Genomic DNA, 18,575 nt, shown 5'->3' on the forward strand with positions numbered 1-18,575 from the left:
GGCTTCAGTAGTTGTGGCTCACGGGCTTAGTTGCTCCATGGCATGTGGGGTCTTCCCGGACCAGGGCTCGAACCTGTGTCCCCTGCATTGGCAGGCGGATTCTTAACCACTGTGCCACCAGGGAAGCCCCCAGATTCTTTTCCATTATAGGTTATTGAATATAGATCCCTGTGCTATACAGTAGGTCCTTGTTGTTTATCGGTTTTATATATAGTAGTGTGTGTCTGTTAATCCCAGACTCCTAATTTATTCTTCCCCTCTGCTTCCCCTTTGGTAACCATAAGTTTGTTTTTGCTGTCTGTGAGTCTATTTCTGTTAAATAAGTTCATTTATATCATTTTTTTAGATTCCACATATAAATGATGTCATATGGTATTTGTCTTTCTCTGTCTGACTTCACTTAGTATGATAATCTCTAGGTCTATCCATGTTGCTGCAAATGGCATTATTTCATTTTTTTTATGGCTGAGTAATATTCTATTGTGTATATATAGCACATCTTCTTTATTCATTCATCTGTCGATGGACGTTTAGGTTGCTTCCATGTCTTGGCTATTGTAAATAATGCTGCTATGAACATTGGGGTGCATGTATCTTTTCAAATTAGAGTTTTTAAGTGTTTTATACTCACCCAATTCTCTGCATTTCTTAAATGCCTTCCTGCTTAAAATAGCTAAACTGGTTTCTGTTTTTCTAAAAGTGACCCATGAATGATACATTGGCTGAAGGTAAGCAAAAGCTACAGCCCAAGAATAACACTGTCATCCATATCTCTATGATCTTTGTAGCCTTCAGGTGAACTGATGAAAAACCACCATGAAATCTCAGGAGTAATGAGTTACTTCTTCCTGTGTTCCTTGCCCCACTTCTAAAGTACATAATTATATCCCACCACTGCTACTATTATAATGGATGTGAGGTGGTAATCTCTTGGACTGCGTGTTGGCAATCAAGCTCACAGCCATAATTCATTCAAAAATCGTTTACCAAGCAGATGACAGTGAGCCAGTCTAGAAAGGCTTGTTAGGAACTAACCACACTAACATTAGTGTAGTGTGGCTTCCCAGGTCCCACAGACCCACTGGCTGATGCATTCTGATATCACTGGCTTAAGGAATCTACAGATCTGAGGATGCCTGCCAAGTTCCTCAACTATTCTGCATACTTTCCTTGTGAATGAGGCACAGCTGGGATGGGTTCCCTGACATTATCCACACACTAGTATGAGAAATATCTAAGCCCTTTCGACCTCATAGGATTGGCTGTAAACAAGACACATTCTACTTATTTATGCTTTTCAACAACTGCTCTTCCAGTCCAAGGGCACTTTACATGCATATGCAGTATACCAGCCACTCTTAGAATGACATTGTTACTCCAGATGGTGTATCGTATACAGAGTCTCTGGTAAGTGGATTCTTTACTGATAAATGTCCAGATTTTCACATAAGATACTTGATAAGATTTCAAACTGAACCTACAGTGTACAAAATTAACCTCAGAGTTTGATTTTCAGGGAGTCACAGACTGAAATTCCTCAATTTTCTATGACCAGTATGCTACGAGAATCCCTAACTTTTGTAGCTGCAGGGCTGAGATTGCTATAAGAATGAGAAAAGGAATCAGAGATTTCCAAGTACTCAATCTCTCTTAAAAACCCACCATTGAAATTTCACTGCATAAGGAAGCCCTCTACCTTCTTTGTCCATAGAAACTTTTTTGCCATCCTGAGAGCTCCCTTCCGGGAGGAAGCTGATACTCCCCCCTCACATCTGCTGTCAGCAGGCCAGGCACTAGGACCAGGTCCCATTTTTCCCTGGGGTCATATGCAAAACCAGACATTTCAAAAGGAAGTTTATGTTTTGAAAACATTGCAAGAATTGCTTAATTTTTATCAACCAAAAAAAATAAAAAGCAAACTTTTTACAAATTGATGTTGAGCCTATTTGGCTCAGAAGCATGGCTGATACTTTCAGATGGGGTTAAATTTGTTTCCAGGGGTGACAATTCCCTGGTCTTTACCCTACAACTTGCTCCCTGGAACCAATTTTCGTATCTGTTAGGATTCTTCAGTTGTAACAACATAAATCAACTCTGGATAACTGGATTGTTGTAGTGGTTAATAGCTTAGGCTTTCCTAAGGTACAAATTCTGACTCTCTAACTTACTAATTGTCACTGGACAATCAAACTAATCTCCATTTGCTCTCTGCAAAAGGGAATAATAAAAATACTACATACTTCATAAGGCCTTGTGAAGAACAAGTGGGAAATTACATTTGAAGTTTTGGTACATGGTAACAGTTGGGTAGATTTTAATTATAATTTTATTTCTAGCTGGCCCTTCATTTCTTGAAAGAATCATAATGATCATTAAATAAATCCCTGCTGCCTCTCACCCTGGAGTCCACCACGTAGAGTTGTTGATGTAATAAATAAGTTGTTTCCGAATGAGCACTTGTACTTTGCAGTGTCGGCCCTCGTGGCGTTAAATTTGGAGCTTATGCTTGAAATCGTTTGTGTTAGTCCTAGAGTGAGCAGACCTGGACACAAAGTTGGGAATGCAAGAGGTTTATTGGGAGGTAATAAAAGAAGTGGGATCACCTTCAGACTGTGATGTAAACTCTGGTGGCAGCGAAGGGAGAGGAGGAGGAAGCAGGTCTGGGGAAGGAGAGCCTCAGACTGCGATGCAGAGATGACAGAACTTCAGCCAACCCAATGCGGAGCTCTAGAGCAAAGATTGCTCTTAGAGGAATATGCAGAAATGGCCAGGCCCTGATGTCCCTGCTGTGCTGTCATTGGCTGGGGGATGCCTTGGAAGAGAATGGTTTCAGCCTGAAAGTTAATGGCAGATCCCAAAAGCATGCACAGCTGAGGCTGCCAGCAAGTTCTTCCTTGAAGGGAGTTCTGAGTGGTCAGCCTCTATGGCTGTCGTGGTCCACCCCTTGTGCTGCATGGCAGCAGCTTCTCTAGGGTTTCAATGAGCCTCTCTTCCTAATGGCGAAGTTACGGGTTCCAGCTGGTATTCACTGTTCCCCTCCGGTGTCCATTCTAAATTCCTCTCTCCCTCATCTACCCCCTCTCTGTCCTTAGTGGCTTATCGATTGGTTTGACACCCATGTGCTAATTCTAAGGACTCTGAACCCCTAGGAACCATACTCTTCGTCTTCTCAGATCAGGATGGCTGCGCTTGTCCATTTACAGTTATGATTGGACAAGGGAATAACCAGAAGTACCCCAGTGGGTCACCTGAGTTCCACACATATTCCTGCCTGTCGCAGTTGTGTCACAGCAGCCCTGCCTCCTATGGATCGAGCTCAGTAACTCCTGTTAAGGCAGTAACTCCTGTTCTTGCCTGCTTATCCTAAATATAAAGAGACCAAAGTTCCCAGATGGCAGCCGTGTCTTACAGATTAATGGAAAACTTGCTATGTCCCTTTGCAAGGGTATGTCCCCTTTTGGAATCAGGACCTGTAATCCCGCAGAGCCCAGAGTTGTTTGGACAGAAAGCACAAAGTCCCCTGATGGGTCATTGCAAATGATGTTAAGTGGGGCCACTCCTGCTTGGTTCCTGGATCCATGAATTCTTCCTGTTGGGGACGTGGAATCAATAGGTCTCTGATTCAGTGTGTGCACTGCATCCTGGAGGATGGTACCCCATCCTTGCAGAGTATTACCTAGGAGTTAGTACTTCTGTAGGTCATTTCATTATTCTAACAGGTTGGCAGCTTCTGGATGGAGCAATATATGATATGACCATTGGAGCTCATGGTCTTGGCCCCTCCCATCCCTCCTTCTTTTCCCTACCTGATTGGATGCTATACTGTGTAGGGCTTTAAGACTGTGGAACAGGTGCTCCCTAGCCATGCCCTCCAAATCTGTTCTAGGTAACTCATATAAGTGACAAATAACACAATATTTGTTCTTCTGTATCTGGCTTATTTCACTTAGTATAATGTTTTCAATGTTCATCCATGTTGTAGCATGTGTGAGAAGATGACTTTTTAAAAAGCTTTTAATTGAAGTATGACATACAAAGAGAAAAGTGAGTAACTCCTCCCAAGTTGAACACATCAGGGTAAGCAGCACCTAGATAAGAAACCTAGTAACTGGCACCACAGAAGACCCCCCATGCTCCCTTCCAGTCCTAACCCCAGTGATAAGCTCTATCCTAACTTCTAAGAATACAGATTAATTTCACCTAGTATTTAACTTTATATAAATGAAACCATGCAATATTTATTCTTTTTCTGTCTGCTTTCTTTTGCTCAGTATTATGTTTGTGGCATTCATCCATATTGTTGTGTATAGTTATAGTTTTTTTATTCTTGTTGCAATATATGAATATTCTCATTGCTATGTGTGAAGAGTCTCATTCTGTTGTATGAATATACCACAATTTATTTATCCTTTATACTGTCGATGGTACTTAGGTAGTTTCTGTTTTTAGCTCTTATAAATGGTGCTGCTATGAACATTCTTGAACATGTCTTTTGGTGAACCCATGAATAGATTTATATTATTTATATGCATACGTAATATATGTTGAATATATGGTATATAATGTGAATATGTAATATGAACCTATATACAGGTTTCCCCTGTTATCTGAAAGCAGAGCATTCTTATGAAACCTTTTGTAAGCCAAAATGGCGAAGTGAAGAAACAATTACCTAAGGACACATCTTGCTAATGGATGCACAGGATAAATGGAACTAAAGCACAGATGCTCACAGACACAGTTCAAAGCTATGGCCGCTTGATGCTGAGATGCTGAGTGTAGCTCCCAGGGAAGGAGCTTGGCGGGGCCACTCTCATTACTCAGGTGAGCACTGCCTCTAGAATGGCTCCCTGTAAAACAAACACTGAACACTGTTTTCACTTTTCACCTTTTTTTTTTTCAAAAGCAATAATCCTCTTCAGATTTCTTTCAGTTAGCAAAAACAGGTACTAATGTAGCTCTTTCATTAAAGTGAAGGGGTGTAAAACAAACTTTCTAAAATGGGGGATATCTGTATATGCAATATACATACTCATTCAGTGGAAATGCTGGGCCACAGAGTATGTGTATGTTCAGCTTCAGCAGCTTTCCAAAGTGCTTTACCCGTTTAGAAAGGATCACATTCCAGCAGAGGCCCGAAGGACAAAGGGGGATGGAAGCTGCATTGAGATTTCTCTCCTAACATCTCCACGGCTGTTCTGCCAAAAAAGTGTCTTTTCTTAAAGTGGTTAGACCAAACGGGAGAAGTCCCCCACCTCCTTTCTGCTGCGGTCTCCCAGTGACACTTTGGTGAGAGGAGCCTCTGTCATTTCGGTCAGACTCAGGGCGACAGGAGATGATGACTGATGACTCAGCCTCCGTGGCTCCACTTCCCAGAGCTCCACTCACCACATCAGTAAGCCTGGCACTGAGGGGGAGACAGAATCACAACACGTGTTGCTGTCCATTCTCGCAGAGATGTCAAGAGCCAAGGCCCGAGAAGAGGAGAGAACTGGGGTAAATACGTCAGTGGGAAAAAGACCAAGCTAGGGACCTGAAATTCATGTCTAAAGAATTAAGTAACAGTGGCAAATGAAAACAAAAGGCCCGACTGCTAAAATAACCCATGGTACCTGTCTCAGATTCCCAGGCATCTCTATGTTTTGGGGAGGTCTTGGGACTCAGGGCTTGGCCAAATGTGTGGCCTGGGAGGAAAGCCATCAATAGAAGTTGGAATTTGGGCTTTCTTCTCAACAGAAATGAAAGGAGGCAGAAAAAAAACAAAAAAACAAAAACCTGGCCACAGTAATGCCTGTAAATGGTGTGTGGGTGTGAGGCCCTGCCTCTTTGTCCTGGTTCAGGAAGTATGAACAAAACTAGTAGAAATGGGTCATTTTGGGAAAAAGTTTCCAGTGTGAAAAAAGAGTATAGTTGCTTTGCCCTCCGATGTTTTATTAGAGTTTCCTCTGGGTACAGAGAGATGCCAGTGTGCTGTTTTCAGATGGTGCTCATAAAGTCCTGTCTTTTAAAGAAAAGAAACAGTAAAAATGATTGGTGCATCAAGGTGAGGTTTCCTTTTACACACATGTGGCCACAAGTGACTGATCTTTTTCTGAACTGCATGCAGTGTCTTTAAGGTGGCTAAGCAGGTGTGCAGCAAACTGCCCTTAGTCACAGTGCCCAGGGCTATAAAGGGCTGAGTCTTATGCCAAAACCTCTTTTGGTTATTTTTCTTTATTTAGTAGGTACAAAAAGTGAGATTTTGAAAGTAGCACAGGCTCATCATTTTTAACTTTAGTTGAGTGTTCATGTTTATAGATTAGAGCTGTAGATGTAGAAAGCATTAAAGACTGGAATGTATATATCCTGTCACAGTTGTGTGTATGTGTGTTCTAAGAAAATTTCTTGTATGAGATAAGTCTCTTTCATTTATTCGTTTTCCCCTAAGAGTTTTCTGGGAAAATAATGGTTAAATTAGCTAAGAAAATTCTGATTAGTTGAGTTTCACTTATATCAGTTTCCTTCTATAGGCATAAAGGAAAGAAGAAAGGGATAAATGGCCCATTTAAACATGGGGCCCCATGTGGTCCAGTCTGTATGACATGTCACATTCAACTAAACACAGGTTTGACAACTGAGACAAATCAGAAGGTAATTCATACATTTACTGAGACTCTCAAAGAATGTCAAAAGAGTAGAAATCCTTAAAATTATTTCTTCATCTCTTGTTCTATTTCCCACCCACTCTAAAGTTCTTTCCAAAGACTTTCTCAATTCATCAAATCTTTCTCATCCCTGCATGCACTCAGAGTTCTTGTCTTTCCCCTCTTTTTTCTCCCCCAACAAAGTAAGTTTCCACTCCCCCCTCCACTTCTAAGGTTAAAATTATATGCATCCTCAGTTTGTCTTCTAATATTCAGATCTTTCTTTTTAAAAATTTTATTGAAGTATAGTTGATTTACAATGTGTTAATTTCTGCTGTACAGCAAAGTGATTCAGTTATACATATATATATCCTTTTTCATATTCTTTTCCATTATGGTTTGTCACAGTTTGTTGAATACAGTTCCCTCTGCTATACAGTAGGACCTTGTTGTTTATCCATCCTCTATATAATAGTTTGCATCTGCTAATCCCAAACTCCCAGTCCTTCCCTCCCCTTCCTGCCTCCCCTTTGGCCACCACAAGTCTGTTCTCTATATCTGTGAGTCTGTTTCTGTTTCATAGGTATGTTCATATGTGTTGTATTTTAGATTCCACACACAAGTGATATCATTTGGTATTTGTCTTTCTCTTTCTGACGTACTCGCTTAGCATGATAATCTCTAGATCCATCCATATTGCTGCTAATGGCATTATTTCATTCTTTTTTATGGCTGAGTAGTATTCTAGATCTTTCTATCCATTGTTCTGATTAGCTTCACAGAAGGCCTGGAGACAAGCACACAGTCACAGAGGAGCAAAGTTGTAAACTCTTATACATTAATGGTTTTGGTGCCACTTGCTCAGTAATTTTTAATATAATCCACGTAACAGGAAGGGATGAGGGAAAGGGTTGAAATGTGGAACAAGATGAGCACGGCTTTGAGCAGAGAAATAATTCTGCCTAGACCCACCTCTTCCCCTCCTGTGTTGACATCACATATGCCCATACTTTTCCCTGGGAGCCCCATTTCTTGAAACCTGATAATCATAAACCAATAAACCATCCCCTTGGAAATGTGGCTACTTTTTGATGGTTATTTGATCAGAAGAAACCTAAAAGGGAGAGAACAGAACTTCAAGGTCAAGTTTAGCCATTTCTCTGGTATCTCATGTCTAATGCCTGAGAGTTTCTTCATTAAGACTATTTCTTTATTAAAATCAAACAGTATCTGGACTTTCCTGGTGGTGCAGTGGTTAAGAATCTGCCTGCCGGTGCAGGGTTCGAGCCCTGGTCTGGGAAGCTCCCCTATGCCACGGAGCAACTAAGCCTGCGGGCCACAACTACTGAGCCTGTGCTCTAGAGCCCGGAGGCCACAACTATTGAGCCCGCGCACCTAGAGCCCGTGCTCTGCAGCAAGAGAAGCCACCGCAGTGAGAAGCCCGTGCACCACAACAAAGAGTAGCCTCCACTCGCTGCAACTAGAGAAAGCCCGCGCGCAGCAAAGAAGACCCAACACAGCCAAAAATAAAGGAAAAAAACCATATAAGTATATGATTCGATAAGATAAAAGCATGACAAAAAGTTAGACTAGAAAAAATACTAAATACATACTCAATATATACTCAACATTCCTAAGAGATTGTCAGATAAGAGTTTTTATAGTGTGACAGAACAAAAAAATACTTCCTCAATGACTAGTATATTTAGAAAATTTCCATGTCATTTGTACTTGTCTAGAAAGAGCTATTTCAAAAGCATCTAGCTGTCTTGAGATTAAACTTGTCTGCCCTTGGAGAAAGAAGCAATTGCCTGTTCACTCATTCATTAACTCAAAATATATTTAAATAGAATTCACCATGTACCAAGCACAGTATTAGGTACTAGGAGTAGGACAGAGAATAACATGGGGGACTTCCCTGGTGGCGTAGTGGTTAAGAATCTGCCTGCTAATGCAGGGGACACGGGTTCGAGCCCTGGTCCGGGAAGGTCCTACATGCCGTGGAGCAACTAAGCCCGCGGGCCACAACTACTGAGCCTGTGCTCTAGAGCCCGCCTGCCACAACTACTGAAGCCCATGTGCCTAGAGCCTGTGCTTAGCAACAAAGAGAAGCCACTGCAATGAGAAGCCCGCGCACCGCAACGAAGAGTAGCCCCCGCTCGCTGCAACTAGAGAGAAAGCCCGCGAGCAGCAACGAAGAGCAACGCATCCAAAAATAAATAAATAAATAAATTTATATACATAAAAAAAGACTATCATGGGCCTTACCCTCAGGTAGCTTACAATGTAATAGGGAAAGCAGACATTGAGTAGGTTATTACTCATTCAGACATTGAATGTGTGCATTGAGAGTTATGATGGAGAAGTACATGGTGCTATTGAAGCTAGTCAGTCACGGAAGGCTTTAGGAAGAATATGATTTTAAATAAAAGAGGACAGAGTTGCCTTCCTTTCTTTGGCATATTAAACCATGTGAATATGTGTTGAGCGATCCAGGTGCTACTGCTGCCACCTCTGGGCATGTCTCTCTCCTTTGCCTGAAAAGAATACATTAACCTCAGATTAAGCAAAGAGCTCATAAAATGCCTGATGGCACACCGACCAATCAAAACATACCAAGCATTCTTCTCCAGAGGATTGGGAAAGAGATTCATTTTGAAATAATTATCTGGCAATAGGTTCAACCTGAAAAAAATAAACATGAAGCCATAATTATTTTTCAACAGAACTAGAGACATTCATCCTAGTTTTTGAAACTGTATATCTATTTCAGAGCACTGGAAGCTCAATACTATGTTTTATGTTCTAAGGGTAAAAACATGATGTCTGTTTTATTTCACAACATGAATTGAAAGCATTTGTGGGACACGATGTTGTTTTGGTTCAATAGATTGTTCAAGGTTCCTTAGGAGTTTTATCCAGTAACTGCTTTCAGCTTTAAGATATTAATGTTTCCTTTTGGTTTTCAAATCCAAAGACTGTGTAAGCAGATTTTTCTGTTTTTGATGCCTTAGTCTACTGCTAGGGTGGTTTAAGGTCATCAATCACATAACTGAGAGCAATAAAGGACTCTGGCTAAGAGTTTTTACACAAATAAAACTTGCATTGGTTTGAATAGGGATGGAGATTATTCAAGGATTGCGGGAATAGCTTGGAGTCAAACCTCAAAAATGTCCCAGGTTTGCAGCTCATGCGCTGGTTGGGAAGGCTGCCCCTCACGTTAATTCAGGTAGGATGCTGGCCAGGCTCAAGCTAGGAAAATGAGAGGACCTGATGGGAACAATAAAGGGATTGATACCCTTGGGCTATTCAGCAAGTCTTGGGAATCTTTCTGCCAAGAAAACCTGCTCTCTCTCCTTTCTTTCTCCGGGGATCCAAGTCCAGGGTTTGTGTTTAGGAACACAATGAACTAAGTCAAGTTTGTCATAGACTGTTTTCTCTCAGGACCCTTTTCCCCTTCCCGGATCTGTTATTTTTATCTTCCCGTGCTCAGAATTTTCCTACTGCCCTATAGAGGCCCAGAGTTCACCACTGTGGAGCCCTATTTGGTCTGCCCTACTTGGCCCAATATTGCTACCTGTTTTGGTATTTTCCCCCCAATTTTACACTTCCCCACTATTTCAGTTTCCTATTGTTGCAAACAAGTTCCTACAAACTTAGGGCTTAAAACAACACAAATTTATTATTTTACACGTCTGGAGGTCAGAAGTCTGAAATGGTCTCATTGTGTTAAAATCAAAGTCAGCAGGGCTGTGTTGCTTTCTGGAGACTCTAGGGGAGAATCCATTATCTTGTCTTTGCTAGTTTCTATAAGCGTCCTTTCATCTTCAAAGCCAGCAATGGCTGGTTGACTCTTTCTCGCATCATATATCTCTAACTTTGCTTTTGTCATCGCGTTCTATTCTGACTCTTAACTCTCCTAGTATTTCCCTTTCCAGTCATAACACTCTTCCATACCATTGGAGGTAACCATTGAAGTAACTTTTATGGGTTCATTACCTTTTCATTTTAGTTTTGCCACCCAGTTACATATACCTAAACAATATATTTTTATCTTTGAACTTTATATAAGTGAAATCACACACTACCTATTTTATTGTGGTTGACTTTCTCCACTTAAAATTTTTTTTGAAATAAAGTCAAATTTATAGAAAAGTTGAAAATATGGGTCAAAACTTTTTTTTCCCTGCACTATTTGAGATAGATTGCTAACATAATGCCCCATCATTTTAGAATATTTTAGTTCTTTTATAAACAAGAACATTCTGCTGCACAACCTCAATGCAACCATCAAAAGCAGGCAATTAGTCTTGGTGCAGTAACGTCTACTCCTTAGATTCCATTCAAGTTTTGTAAATTGTCCTAATAAAGTCATATATAGCTAATAGACCCCATTCAGAACCACATGTTGCATTTATTTGTCCTGTATCTTTAGTCTCCTGCAATCCAAAATAGTTCCTCAAATTTTCCTTGACTTTCAGGACCATGACACTTTTACAGATTATAGGTCAGTTATTTTGTGGAATGTCCCTTAATTGGAGCTTATCTGATGTTTCCTCTTGACCAGATTTAATTTATGCATCTTGGCAGAAAAACTATAGAAGTGATATTATGTTCTTTGCATTCTACCAGGTGGCACATAATTTCAATTTGTTCCATATTGATGTTGTCCATTTTGGTCATTTGATTAAGCTAAGTCTGCTAGGCTTCTCAGCTGTAGATTTACTCTTTTCCCCTTTATAATTAATAGATATTTTATGGGAAGATTTTTTATGATATTGAAGTACCTCATTTAAATATACCACAAAACTTTAAGCTTATTCATTTTAAAATGTATATTAAATTTGGGTCATGGTTTCCAATTTTACTCAATGGGTTATAATGCTTTAATATATTATTTATTGTGATGCTCAGATCATCCCAGACGGGGTCCCTTCAAGATAGTTCTTTGCCCCTCTGACATATCACCATCATTCTTTGAGAAATTTCTCATTTTCTGGCACAAGAAGAAAGAATGTTCCAGGATTGTCTTCTACTTTCCCTGCCTCTACCCTGGAACCAGCTATACCTCTGAGAAATTTAACTCCAAGATTCCACTTAATGGATATTTAGAGAACAAGATCCAGGCACTATGTGTGCTCACTGCTACTGAGGGTACTGCTGCTCCCATGCCCTTTTAGTGGACATAGCGCGAGAGTATGTGTATGTGTATACATACATTTATATGTATATATGCATATATACCTCATATGTATATATATAATATTCATACATAACAATATTCATTTATATCTGTATTCATTTCTCTATCAATCTATGTGTTAAAAACTATGAGTCCACAATGATAACTCTAATTTTAATTGAATACCACAGGGTTTGTTCTAGTTTTCCCTTTCCATATTTTTACTCCCTTTCTCTGAACAATTAGAAAGCTGCTTCCCATTATTCTTAACAAATTTACTTAATCGATGAATCCTTTGTGTACAACCAATCTCCCATCACAGCTGCTGGTCCCTCCCCTACTTTTCTGCTCTCATCATTTTACTGGTGCTCTGACACCATGCAATGGGCCTGTGACCACCCTTATGACCCTTTGTAATCCCTCCAACTTGCTCTTTCCTAAGCAACCACTTATTTCTATCTCAGTAGATTAGTTCAAATTTTCCACTGTAAGTGGAATCATACAGTGTGTACTCTTTCATTCAGCCTAATTAATTTAAGATTTATCCATGTTGTTGTGTTACTAGTTCATTCCTTGTTATTGCTGAGCTGTATACCATTGTATGGATATATTAAAAATTTGTTTATCTGTTCACCTGTTGATGGACATTTGTGTTGTTTCCACTTTTTGGCTAATAAAAATAAAGCTGCCATAAACATTCATGTGCAAGTCTTTGTATGGATATATATCTCCTTTTCTCTTGGGTATATACCTATGAATCAGATGACTAGATAATATTATAGGTATATGTTTAACTTCTAAAGAAACTGCCAAAATATTTTCCAAAGTGGTGTACCATTTACATTTCTACCAGCAGTGTGTGAAAGTTTCAGGTTTTCTACATCCTTGTCCAAACTCAGTCTTTTTTTTTTAAAATAAATTTATGTATTTATTTATTTTTGGCTGCATTGGGTCTTTGTTGCTGCACGCGGGCTTTCTCTAGTTGCAGTGAGTGGGGGCTACTCTTCATTGCGGTGCGCGGGCTTCTCATTGCGGTGGCTTCTCTTGTTGTGGAGTACGGACTCTAGGCGCGCAGGCTTCAATATTTGTGGCTTGTGGGCTGTAGACCGCAGGCTCAGTAGTCGTGGCGCACATCCTTAGTTGCTCCGCAGCATGTGAGATCTTCCCCGACCAGCGATCAAACCTGTGTCCCCTGCATTGGCAGGAGGATTCTTTTTTTTTTTTTTTTATCTTTATTGGAGTATAATTGCTTTACAATGTCATGTTAGTTTCTGCTTTATAACAAAGTGAATCAGTTATGCATATACATATGTTCCCATAGCTCTTCCCTCTTGCGTCTCCCTCCCTCCCACCCTCCCTATCCCACCCCTCTAGGTGGTCACAAACCACCTAGCTGATCTCCCTGTGCTATGCGGCTACTTCCCACTAGCTGTCTACTTTACATTTGGCAGTATATATATGTCCATGCCACTCTCTGGCAGGAGGATTCGTAACCACTGCACCACCAGGGAAGTCCCAAGGTCAGTCTTTTTTAATTCTAGCCATTGTAATAGGTATGTAGTACCTCATTGTGCTTTTAATTTGCATTTCCCTGATGACTAATGATGTTGAACTTACTTTCATATGCCCTCTGTATATCTTCTTCTTTTTCTAAAAAAATATTGATTTATTTATTTGGCTGTGCTGGGGCTTAGTTGCAGCACGTGAGATCTTTGTTGAGGCATGTGGGATCTTTATTTTTCTTTTAGTTGTGGCATGTGGGATCTAGTTCCCTGACCAGGAATGGAACCCAAGCCCCCTGCATTGGGAGTGCGGGGTCTTATCCACTGGACCACCAGGGAAGTCCCTGTATATCTTCTTTGGTGAAGTATTTGGTTAAATCTTTTGCCTAATTTTTAGTTTTGTTGTTTGTTCTCTTATAGTTGAGTTTTGAGAGTTCTTTGTATATTCTGGTTACAAGTGTTTTATCAGATATATACTTTGCAAAGATTTTTTCCCAGTATGTGGCTTGCTTTTTCATTTTCATTTGTTAATTTCATTTCATTTTCATTCTTTCATTTAAGAATGTTTCTTAAAGAGCAAAAATTTTTAAACTTTGATGAAGTCCAGTTTATGAATTTCCTTGTTATGAATTATCTTTTTGGCATCATATCTAAGAAATCTTTACTTAACCCAAGTTTACCATAAGTATTTAATATTTTTGCTGCTGTTATAAATGGTAAGCCTTTTCAATTTCAATATCCAGATCTTTGTTGCTAGTATATAGATGTAATGCTATTTAGTTCCTCTCCATCATGTTTGGAGGCACATAATGACTGGTTTCCCACTCTTAGTCATGCTAAGATTTTTTTAAAAATAAATTTATATTTATTTATTTATTTGTTTTTATTTTTGGCTGTGTTGGGTCTTTGTTGCCGCGTGCGGGCTTTCTCTAGTTGTTGCAAGCGGAGGCTACTCTTTGTTGCAGTGCGCGGACTTCTCATTGCGGTGGCTTCTCTTGTTGTGGAGCATGGGCTCTAGGCACGCAGGCTTCAGTAGTTTTGGAACGCTGCCTCAGTAGTTGTGGCTCACAGGCTTAGTTGCTCCGCAACATGTGGGATCTTCCTGGACCAGGGCTCGAACCTGTGTCCCCTGCATTTGCAGGCGGATTCTCAACCACTGTGCCACCAGGGAAGTCCCAGTCATGCTAAGATTTGAATTGAGATAGTGTAATCAATATGATCTACAGTATCCATGAAAATGTTACCCATCAACCTTTCACCTAATATTTCTGGACCAAAAAACATTGCCTAAATGATCTATTTTCATTAGGGGTTGCAAACTGATGATATTCTAATGCTATTGTTCTTCTTGCATTTACTAGCTGTGATTCATTTATAAAGAAGAAATTTCCTTGGTCATTTATTTTGTTAGCCTGAAGTAGTGTATCAGGAAACAATATAAAAACTTGATTCTTTCTTTTTTTTTTTTTTTTTTTTGCGGTACACGGGTCTCTCACTGTTGTGGCCTCTCCCGTTGCGGAGCACAGCCTCCAGACATACAGGCTCAGCGGCCATGGCTCACGGGCCCAGCCACTCCGTGGCATGTGGGATCTTCCCGGACCAGGGCATGAACCTGTGTCCCCTGCATCGGCAGGCGGACTCTCAACCACTGCGCCACCAGGGAAGCCCTGATTCTTTCTTTTTATTGATCATTTTTAGAATAAAGATTTCATGCTCTAGCAACTTCTAAAAGTGATGAATGGGGACTTCCCTAGTGGTCCAGTGGTTAAGAATCTGCCTTCCAATGCAGGGGATGTGGGTTTGATCCTTGGTCAGGGAACTAAGATCCCACGCGCTACAACTAGTGAGCCTGTGTGCTGCAACTACAGAGCCCATGTGCTCTGGAGCCCACATGCCACAACTAGAGAGAAGCCCACATGCCGCAACAAAAGATCCTGTGTTCCGCAAATAAACCCGTCGCAGCCAAAAATAAATAAGTATTAAAAAATAAAAATAAAGTGATGAATGAGTTTTTATTTTTGGATTATCATTATGAACACGTGTTTTTGTATATATTTCACATGCTTCAGCTTATCAAGGCTATTATATTTTAGATGCTGGAATTGTCCCATCTTGGCCAGTATGAGACCCCTTCTAATTGGCTCCTGTGTTCTTTCAGTATGACTCTAGTAGTAACTGATAACTTTCTTGCTTTCAGGCCAGACAAGATGTCTCAGATTCATCCTGCATATTTCCTATTACAGATTTGGAACTGCCATTTCTATAAGGTGCCCTGGGTCCCTTCTTGGAGAAATGGTATAGAGAGATCACAATCTAGATGCTAGGGGCACTCATTGCTCTGGGATTGTCATTGTTTCTTTCAGTGGTGAATGTTCATAAGCAGAAGTATTTAATTTAATTTTTGTCAAATTTATTAATTTTTTGGGGGGTGTCGTGCCACATGTCTTGAGGGATCTTATTTCCCCAACTTGGGATTGAACCCGGGCCACTGGAGTGAAAGCACGGAGTCCTAACCACTGGACTGCCAGGGAATTCCCCATATTTTTCTTTTTTTAAAAAATTGATTAATTAAATTTTGCCTGCGTTGGGCCTTCATTGCTGCAGACAGGCTTTCTCTAGTTGCAGCGAGCGGGGCCTACTCTTTGTTGCGGTGCGCAGACTTCTCATTGCGGTGGCTTCTCATGTTGCGGAGCACAGGATCTAGGCGTAGGCTTCAGTAGTTTTGGCTTGTGCGCTGTAGAGCGCGGCCTCAGTAGCTGTGGCACACGGGCTTAGTTGCTCCATGGCATGTGGGATCTTCTGGGACCAGGACTCGAACCCGTGTCCTCTGCATTGGCAGGTGGATTCTTTTTTTTTTTTTTTTAACATCTTTATTGGGGTATAACTGCTTTACAATGGTGTGTTAGTTTCTGCTTTATAACAAAGTGAATCAGTCATACATAAACATATGTTCCCATATGTCTTCCCTCTTGCGTCTCCCTCCCTCCCACCCTCCCTATCCCACCCCTCCAGGCGGCAGGTGGATTCTTAACCATTGCGCCACCAGGGAAGTCCCCCATATTTTTCTTAATATTAACCTTATCTTTTTTGTGTGTGTCTTGTTTGAGAATATTTCCTTACCCTGAAGTTCTAAAAATGTTCTCCTATATCATCTTCTAAAATTGTTTGTTGTCCTGCCTTTCGTACTCAGTGCCATGAGCTAACTGGAATTGATTTCGTTGCATGGTAAGTGTTCCAATATCATTTTCCTCCCAAATACTGCTCAACTTTCCTGTCATTATGTATTGAAAAGTTCACCCATTTCTAATTACTCTGCAGTACTACCTTTGTCCTAAATCATCTATCCATATATGTGTAGGTCAGTTTCTGGAGCACACATACTTTATGCTATTGGTCTAGTTGTCTGTCTGTGCACCACTATTATAGTTTAATGTCAATTTCCAGTAGAGTCAATCTTCCTACTGTAATTATTTCTTGTGTATTCTAGGCTTTTTGTATTTTATACATATTTTAGAATTGGTTTGTTAATATCTCTCTGAAAACCTATGGAGATTTTTATTGGATTGCATTGAAATTTTAGATAAAATTGTTGAGAACTGTTATCTTTATGCTTTTGCATCTTCCAATCCATGTGCATATACCTCTTTATTTCTTTAGGTCTCTTAATTTTCTTTATTAAAATTTTGCAGTTTTTGCTGTATAAATTGTAAAAATCTTAAGTTATAGTTATTCCTAGTTACTTAATATTCTAATATTATAATAAATGGAATATTCTTTTAACTTCTGTTTTCTAAATGTTTGCTGCTCATATACAGAAGTAACAAAAATTATTGTATAAGTTTCAGGTACAGCATTATAATTTGATATCTATAACACTACAAATTGATCACCAGCACAAGTCTAGTTACCATCCATCACCAACAGTTGACCCCCTTTACCAATTTGATGCATCCCCCAGTTCCCTTCCTCTCTGGTAACCACTAATGTGATCTCTGTATCTATGAGTTTGTTTTTGTTTTATTTTATTTGTTCATTTTGTTTTTGTTTTAGATTCCACATGAGTGAACATATATGGTATTTGTCTTTCTCCATCTGACTTATTTCACTTAGCACAATGCTCTTAAGTTCCATCCATGTTGTTGCAAATGTCAGAATATCATTCTTTTTTATGGGAGAGTAGTATTCCATTGTGTGTGTGTATCACTGTCACATCTTTTTTTATACGTTCATCCATCAATGGACACTTAGGTTGTTTCCCTATCTTGGCTAATGTAATTAATGCTGCTGTGAATGTAGGGGTGCATATATCTTTTCATGTGTTTTGTATAAACACCCAGAAGTGGAATAACTGGATCATATGGTAGCTCTATTCTTAATTGTTTTAGGAATCTCCATACTATTTTCCATAGTGGATAAACCAATTTATAGTTCCACCAGCAGTGCACTAGCGTTGCCTGTTTCCCACATCCTCTCCTACCTTTGTTATTTCTTTCTTTTTTTTTTTTTTTTTTTGGTAAAATGCCATTCTAACAGGTATTAGCTGTGAGGTGATATCTCACTGTGGTTTTGATTTGCATTTCCCTAATGATTAGTGATGTTGAACATCTTTTCATGTGTCTGTTGGCCATCTGTATGTCTTCTTTGGAAGAATGTTTATTCAGATTTTCTGCCCATTTTTAAATTGGGTTTTTTTTTTGTTAAGTTAATGAGTTCTTTATACATTTTGGATATTATTCCCTTATAAAATGTACGGTTTGCAAATGTTTTCTTCCATTCAGTAGTCATCTTTTCACTTTGTTGATGGTTTCCTTTGTAGTGCAGCAGCTTTTTAGTTTGATATAGTCCCATTTGTTTATTTTTGCTTTTGTTTCCTTTGCCTTTGTAGTCAGATCCATAAAAACATCACCAGAACAGATGTCAGTGAGGTTACTGCCTATGTTTTCTTCTAGGAATTTTATGGTTTCAGGTCTTACATTCAAGTGTTTAATCCATTCCTAGTTAATTTTTGTGCATGGTGTAAGATAGTGGTCTACTTTCATTCTTTTGTGTGTGGCTCTTCAGTTTTCCCAACACCATTAAATGAAAAGATTGTCCTTTCTCCATTTTATGATCTTTGCTCCTTTGTCATAAATTGTCCATATAATTGTGGGCATATTTCTGGGCTCTCAATTCTGTTCCATTGATCGGTGTATCTGATTTTGTGCCATACTGTGCCAACAGTACCATACTGTTTTGATTACTGCAGCTTTTAAGTAGAGTTTGAAATCA

At 39.7% G+C, this 18,575-nt stretch overlaps 1 protein-coding gene across 8 annotated transcripts in view; it reads left to right on the forward strand.

The window, feature by feature from the left end:
* The first annotated feature begins 540 nt into the window (after positions 1-540).
* LOC113612167 (uncharacterized) overlaps positions 541-18,575 on the forward strand; it is a 79,590-nt gene continuing 61,555 nt past the window's right edge. For 7 of the 8 annotated variants that reach the window (XR_003429746.1, XR_003429748.1, XM_027091814.1 and 4 more), the window contains exons 1-3: positions 541-4,824; positions 5,319-5,496; positions 6,510-6,630. Coding sequence is in view for 5 of the 8 variants with exons in the window: in XM_027091814.1 (XP_026947615.1) it covers positions 4,770-4,824; positions 5,319-5,496; positions 6,510-6,630 (354 nt within the window). In the remaining 3 variants the exon portion in view is untranslated. The remainder of the gene's footprint in view (positions 4,825-5,318; positions 5,497-6,509; positions 6,631-18,575) is intronic. The other variant, XR_003429749.1, reaches the window with a different exon arrangement.

This window comes from Aethalodelphis obliquidens, unplaced genomic scaffold, assembly GCF_003676395.1.
Source record: "Aethalodelphis obliquidens isolate GAN/ISIS:26980383/991018 unplaced genomic scaffold, ASM367639v1 scaffold73, whole genome shotgun sequence".
Classification (NCBI taxonomy): Eukaryota; Metazoa; Chordata; class Mammalia; order Artiodactyla; family Delphinidae; genus Aethalodelphis; species Aethalodelphis obliquidens.